At 45.4% G+C, this 7,322-nt stretch overlaps 1 protein-coding gene across 1 annotated transcript; it reads left to right on the forward strand.

Moving 5' to 3' along the window:
- The first annotated feature begins 1,903 nt into the window (after positions 1–1,903).
- On the forward strand, positions 1,904–5,126 carry SAC3D1 (SAC3 domain containing 1). Its single transcript, XM_087703735.1, has 2 exons — positions 1,904–2,478; positions 4,382–5,126. Exons 1-2 carry the CDS (start codon positions 1,908–1,910, stop codon positions 4,840–4,842), a joined length of 1,032 nt encoding a protein of 343 aa, XP_087559861.1. The 5' UTR covers positions 1,904–1,907; the 3' UTR covers positions 4,843–5,126.
- The last annotated feature ends 2,196 nt before the right edge of the window (positions 5,127–7,322 follow it).

A 7,322-nucleotide genomic window follows, 5' to 3' on the forward strand; every position in this document is an offset into this window, starting at 1 on the left:
TAGATAGATAGATGATAGATAGATAGATGATAGATAGATAGATGATAGATAGATAGATGATAGATAGATAGATGATAGATAGATAGATGATAGATAGATAGATGATAGGAGAAAGATGATTAGATAGATAGATAGATAGATAGATAGATAGATAGATAGATAGATAGATATAGGAGAGAGAGATGATAGAGATGATAGAGATGATAGAGATAGGTAGGAGAGAGGAGAGAGAGATGATAGAAAGATGAGAGAGAGAGAGAGAGAGAGAGAGAGAGGAGAGATGAGATAGATATATAGATAGATAGAGATAGATATATAGATAGGAGAGAGAGATGATAGAGATGATAGATATAGAAAGATGAGAGAGAGAGAGAGGAGAGATGAGATAGATAGATAGAAGAGAGAGATGATAGAGATGATAGATTATATCTCTCCTTTATTGTCATTGTACAAAATAAATACAATGAAATTGGTTTTAATCTCACTGGTGTAACCCATGACAACAAATACAAACAACATAAATAGTATAAAGAATAAATGGAAGTAATTAGGAGAAAACAAGAAAGGAAAAGGGAGGGAAAGACCAATCATACGTTCCCACGTGTACGTGGAGTGATTGTGTTTAAGAGTTGTGTTAATATTAATTATATTCAATTTTAATTTTTTTTAAAAATGTCAGGATCTAAAAAAAGCAGATCTGGATTTTAAAACTCCAGCATCGGCCACCCAACTGCCAACATCCAAGCCCAACGGGAACCCGAAGTCGGGCTTGACCACAAATCGCACCACCCCCCCTTCCCCTTGCAATCATTCACTCTGAAGACCCGCCCCTTTCCGGGAAGGAGCACGCGATTGGCCAAGCCGGAGGAGCCACGTAGATCTATAAAACAATAGAGAGACCCGCTGAGCGCAAAATTCGCTTCAAAGACTGTTTGGCATTTTCCCTCCCTCGCTTGGTGACCCAACTACAAATTCCCAAGCTTCATTTTTTTTCAGCTTTTGCTAAATATGAAATAGGGAACAAGGGGATTTTTTTTGCAATGCATTTTTTGGGATGGGTTTCCTGCTTTCAGGAGGGGGTTGGACTAGATGATCTCTAAGGATCCCCCAATCTTACAGACGCCATTCTGACCTGCCGCAACAGATTGGGTAAAAAAAATATCCCTTTCAGAAAGGAAGAGAATTTAAAATAAATATTGGCAGTGTTTACCACGTTTCATCTTATATATCACATTTACAATCATAGTTTCTTTTTAATCTAATCTTCCGACTTTTATCAATATTCATCTCTTTTATATAATCCTTTGTCCTTTTCCATCAATTCATTTAGTCTTACATATCCTTGCTAAACGCCTTTTTTTGGGGGGGGGTGTTCCAACTAAGGACTGTTAATTCATCTTGACAAATTAATCCTTTATCACCAATATCTTTGCTATTCCCACTTCAAACCACATTATTGTCTTTACATCATTCTATAAAAAAAGTAAAAATAAATAAATAAATAAAAATAAACAAGTAAAAATAAAAAATAAAACATAAGTAAAAATAAATAAAATAAATGAAAACTAAATTAAATAAACATAAATAAACATAAATAAACATAAATAAACATAAATATATATAAATAAATATAAATATAAATAAACAAACAAATAAATAAACATAAATAAAAACATTATGAAATGGTCTACTTTCACATCCCCATCTACTGATCTACCTTATAGATAATAGATTTATGAAGATCAAAAGACTCTAAAATTGGGGGGGCGGGAAAACTTGCCCGGGCTCGGCGCCTTTTGCAACCGGGCGCCCGCGGGCGCAGGGCGGAAAACCAGCCCCCGGGAAGGCGGGCAAAGCGCGCAGAGCCCCGCCTGCCTCCCGTCAGCTCCCTGCGCGGATTCCCGGGCATGAACGGCGAGGAGGCGGAGGGTCCTCCGCGGCCGGCCCTCTGCAAGGAGATGTGTCCGGCGGCGGAATTCAACCGGCGGCGGCGCCAGAAGCGGCTGCACCGGCTGGAGGTGAGCGCGGACGGGAAGCCGGACCCCGCGCGGGCGGTGAAGGAGTTTTCCCGCCCGGCGGCCGGCCAGGCTCCCCCGCGGGCTTCCGACCTCCGCCCGCCGCCGGTGCTGCTGGCCACCGTGCGGCACCTGCTGAGCGTCTGGGGGGCCGAAGGCGGCGGGGTGTCCCCGGCCGAGCGCTGCGCCTTCGTGGCCGACCGGCTGCGCGCCATCCGGCTGGATCTCGCCCTGCAGCGCCCGCCCGCCGCCCCCTGCGCAGCCCTGCTGGAGCGCGCCCTGCTCTACCTGCTTCACGCCGGAGCCCGGCTCTACGACCAGCCGCCCGGCCGCTTCGACGCCCACCTGCACGACGGGCAGCTCCGCGAGACCTTCGCCGCCCTGCGCCGATCCTACCGCCGCCCCGGCTGCGCCCATCCTGCCCAGCCCCGCTTCCAGGCGCTCTTTCTGCTCTACCACCTGGGTGAGCCTCCGGGGGTCGCAGGGAGAGACGGGGTGGGGGAGTACTTAAAAATGAACAGAGTTGGAAGGGACCTTGGAGGTCTTCTAGTCCAGCCCCTTTGCTCAAGCAGGAGACCCTTACAGAACAGAGTTGGAGGGGACCTTGGAGGTCTTCTAGTCCAAACCCCTTGCTCAAGCAGGAGACCCTTATAGAATAACAGAGTTGGAAGGGACCTTAGAGGTCATCTAGTCCAACCCTCCCTGCTCAAGCAGGAGACCCTACACTATTTCTAACAGATGGCAGCCCAGTCTCTTCTTGAAAGCCTCCAGGGTTGAGGCTCCCACAACTTCTCAATAACAGAATGTTAGGGTCACCAACCTTTCAGACCTCAGAGACCACTAAATTCATAATTTTACATCTCCCCGGGCCACTAATATGCTTTTTAAAAAAAAGATAAATGCTATTTAGTGCAATATAAAAAAATGCAAATCATTTTTCTGCGGGCCACAAAAATTTTCTCATGAGCCCCCAGTGGTCCGCACACTGGTTGGTGGCCACTGTGTTAGACAACCCAGGGGATGGGGTTGGATCGGGATGGGGGGAAGGATTCCAGAAAAATGGGGCTGCCCCTGGAACTGTCTGTTTGGGAGGTGAAGCTTGTTTACCCCAAGGATAGAAGAGAATAGAAAATAAGAAAAGAGAAGAGAAGATAGAAAAGAAAATAGAAGAGAAGAGAGTAGAGTGGAATTGGAATAGGAACAGAACAGAACAGAATATAGAGGATAGGGTAGGATAGGATAGAATAGAATAGAACAGAACAGAATATAGGGGATAGGGTAGGATAGGATAGTATAGGATAGCATAGAATAGGATAGCATAGAATAGAACAGAACAGAATATAGAGAATAGGGTAGGATAGGATAAATAGCATAGCATAGAATAGAATATAGAGGACAGCATAGCATAGAATAGCATAGAATAGAACAGAACAGAATATAGAGGATAGGGTAGGATAGGATAGACCAGAATAGAACAGAACAGAATATAGAGAATAGGGTAGGATAGGATAAATAGCATAGCATAGAATAGAATATAGAGGAAAGCATAGCATAGAATAGCATTAAATAGAACAGAACAGAATATAGAGGATAGGGTAGGATAGGATAGACCAGAACAGAATAGAACAACAGAATATAGAGAATTGGGTAGGATAGGATAGATAGCATAGAATAGAATAGAACAGAATATAGAGAATAGGATAGATAGAATAGAATAGAATATAGAGGACAGCATAGCATAGAATAGAATAGAATAGAATAGAGTAGAGCTGGAAGGGACCCTGGAGGTCTTCTAGTCAAGCCCCCTGCTCAAGCAGGAGAACCTATACAATCTCAGACTGGTCTCTTAAAAACCTCCAGGGATGGGGCACCCACAACCTCTGGTGGCAAGCTGTTCCACTGGTTCCTTATCCTGACTGTTAGGAAATTTCTCCTTCATTCCAGGTTGCTTCTCTCTTTGGTTAGTTTCCAACCATTATTTATTTATTTATTAAATTTATAGGCCGCCCAATCCCGAAGGACTCATTGTTTCTTGTCCTGCCTTGAGGTGATTTGCAGAATAGTTTGACCCCCCCCCCCCCCCAATCTCATTTGCGGCTGCTCTTCAAATACTGGAAAAACACCCAGAGACAAATCCAGCAATGTGGCAATGATCCATGGGTACACTGGGGAAACAAAACAGCCAATGCACGGCGCAATATAGGGGGACAAACCCATCAGAACAAGATTCAGCAGTCCATCTGCATTTAAAAGACAAATGTCTCACTTAACAACAGAAAGGTTGGACTCCATTGTGGTCATAGGTTGAATCAGAGATTACGGTCCCCTTTTCTCTTATCTTTGTTCCTTCCTTCCACCCTCCCCAGGCTCCCCAGATGCTCTCTGGCAGATCCTCCAGCTGTCTGATGATATCCGAGCCTCTCCCGACCTCAAGGCTGCCCTCGCCATCCACTGGGCTTTCCTGGAACGCGATTTTGCCCGTTTCTTCCGCCTGGCCCGGGAGCTCCCTTACCTCCCCAGCTGCGCCCTCCATCCCCACCTGGCCAGAACCCGCCGCTTGGCATTGCTCACTTTTAGCCACGGCTTCAATGCAAAAAACTGCCGGTACCCCCTGGCCCGGCTGAGCCACCTGCTGGCTATCGACACCCCGGAAGAGGCCGCTGACTTATGCCGGGCGCACGGCTTGACCGTCACGGAGGACAGCGTCGTCTTCCAGAAATCCTCCTTCAAGGATTCGGCTGCTTTGGAAAACCGGACTTCCGTGCTCCTCGTGGACGGGAAATGGAAGGGGAGTCTGTTGGATCTCGCGGAGAGGGTCTGCAGCTAAGGCAGCGTGTGTGTGTGTGTGTGTGACGCTGCAGTGCGTGTGCGCAAGTCTCCTGTTCAGGCACGAAAGAATAATTTGCCTTGAAACGCTTGCTGCGGTTTGCAAACCTCTCTCTGTATGTAGAAAGCTAGCTCTTCAGGGATGTTGCAAGCAGCAAATTATTGTTTACAGCCTCTCAATTGTGCCTCCTATACTATACTATACTGGGCAGGTATTCACTTACTTTCCCTGCGGGCGGCTTGAAAATGTGCCTAAATAGGATAGCATAGAGCAGTGTTTCTCAACCTTGGCCACTTGAAGATGTCTGGACCTCAACTCCCAGAATTCCCCAGCCAGCATTCGCTGGCTGGGGAATTCTGGGAGTTGAAGTCCAGACATCTTCAAGTGGCCAAGGTTGAGAAACACTGGCATAGAGCCTGGGCGGGTGGGCCTGCGAGTGCCCCAACAAGCTGCGATCCAAACCGGCTCTGTATACGGGTAACTGGCATTTGCTGCTTGTTTTAGAACAGCGTTTTTCAACCTCTGCAAGTTTAAGATGGATGGACTTCCAACTCCCAGAATTCCCCAGCCAGCATGCTTTAAGATGGATGGATTTCAGTACCCAGAATTCCCCAGGCAGCAAGCTTTAAGGACTTCAACTCCCAGAATTCTCCAGGCAGTATGCTTTAAGATGGATGGATTTCAACTCCCACAATCCCCCAGCCCACATATTTTATGTACGTGGACTTCAGCGCCCAGAATTCCCTAGCCAGCATGCTTTAAGCATTAGCTGGCTGGGGAATTTTGACGGTTGAAGTCCACACATCTTAAATTTGCAGAGGTTGAAAAAACATGGTGTTACAGGGACATATCAATGCTTTGATGTGTTATGAGTGCTATTTATCACACTGGAATAGTGCAAAAAATAGAACAAGGATTGGGCCTCTGTCTGCACATGGTTTGTGGTTGAGGATGTTCTTTTCTCAGCCACAGGCAGCATGCACTAATTGTAGGCATGGCCTTTTGGGGGGCTACAATGCCCTGTTTTTTTTGTTAGACAAGCCAGTGCTAAAATCCCCACTGTTCTTTTGGGGTTGAAATTGGTTAGGTTTTCCAGATGTGGCTGTCCTTGCCCAGCAGTTCAATGCTGAGGAACATGGGAAAGTGTACTTCATCCATCTCTTCATGGCTGCACTCTGGACCCATTGACGAACTACAATTCCCAGCATCCTTCACTGACGAGTTACAGTTCGCCACATCTGGAAAACTTTCTTAATTCTGAAAGAAGAGAAACAGGCAGCTGCTGTTTGGAGGAGATTTCCCTGGGGTCAAAAGTTTTGGACAGCCGTGGTTGAGGGTCTCCCGCTTGAGCAGGGTGTTGGACTGGATGACCTCTGAGGTCCCTTCGGTTATTCTTTCAAACTTTCAATGCCATTCAACGCTTCACACAAATGGTGTTTGAGGCTTCTGTGTTGTGGGCTGTTGTTTTTTCCCTTCAAGAGATGAGTAGAAGAGGCTTGAGTTGCAAAGCAAATAAAAAAATGCGGTTAGCCAGTGGAACTCCCTGCCTCAGGTTTTTTTGAAATGGAACGAAACCACACTTAAAAGAGAAAACTTCCGTTTCCAGAGTCTCCTTTCTCTGGAGTATTTATTCTTTCCCTAAAGGAGTCTTTTAAAATGTGATAAATATATCTATCTATCTATCATCTATCAAAGCGAAATTCCACTCATGCATCATCACGAAATATCCAGAACCGTAAAACCTACAAACTTGAAATTTGGCACATATCTTCCTCTTGGCTTCTAAATGCTTGCTAAGAAAGGGTTTTTTGAAATGACCCATCAGATTATTAGTATTTCTTATCATATTATTAACACACTCTGGTGCTAAGGAGTTAGACGTTCTACTCCCCCTGCCCACCTGAAAAAAACTCTGTTCCAACTGCCACTTGGGCATGGGCATGGCCAGTGCATGACTCATTGGGCCCTATTCTATTATAGTCCTAGTCCTGGTCCTGTCCTATTCCATATTCCTATTCTATATTTTTTATTCTATGATTTGCAATTGTGTGGTTTTAAATATAAACCAATTAGGGTGCCTTTTCTGAGCAGCTTCATAAACAGACATTTCCATTTGCTTATTTTGCATTAAATAAACGTTGTAAAAAACGAATTTATACAGAATTGACGTTTTTTTCCCCTCCCTAATTTCTTTCGGTCTATATGGCGTCCGTCCCGAAAAAAAAAATCTTTTGAAACTCTCAATGCCACAGCACGTATCTCTTCAAAGTTTCGCAGATCTACATTTGCGGTAGAATTGACAATCCTCCGGCTTGCCGATTCGTCTTCTCTACCCGGAAGGGGGCGGGACTCTGAATGGCCACAGGGAGTAAAGGGGTGAGGTCCGACTTGTGGGCAGATTCGACTTCAGGTTCCTTTTTGAAGTGAGGCGCAAAGGCGATGGGAAAACTTGACTAAATCTTCCACTCATTTGAAAATAT

This window comes from Thamnophis sirtalis, unplaced genomic scaffold (assembly GCF_051295495.1).
Source record: "Thamnophis sirtalis isolate CommonGarterSnake01/CBP01778 unplaced genomic scaffold, rThaSir2_p1.2 scaffold_2, whole genome shotgun sequence".
NCBI classification, from domain to species: Eukaryota; Metazoa; Chordata; class Lepidosauria; order Squamata; family Natricidae; genus Thamnophis; species Thamnophis sirtalis.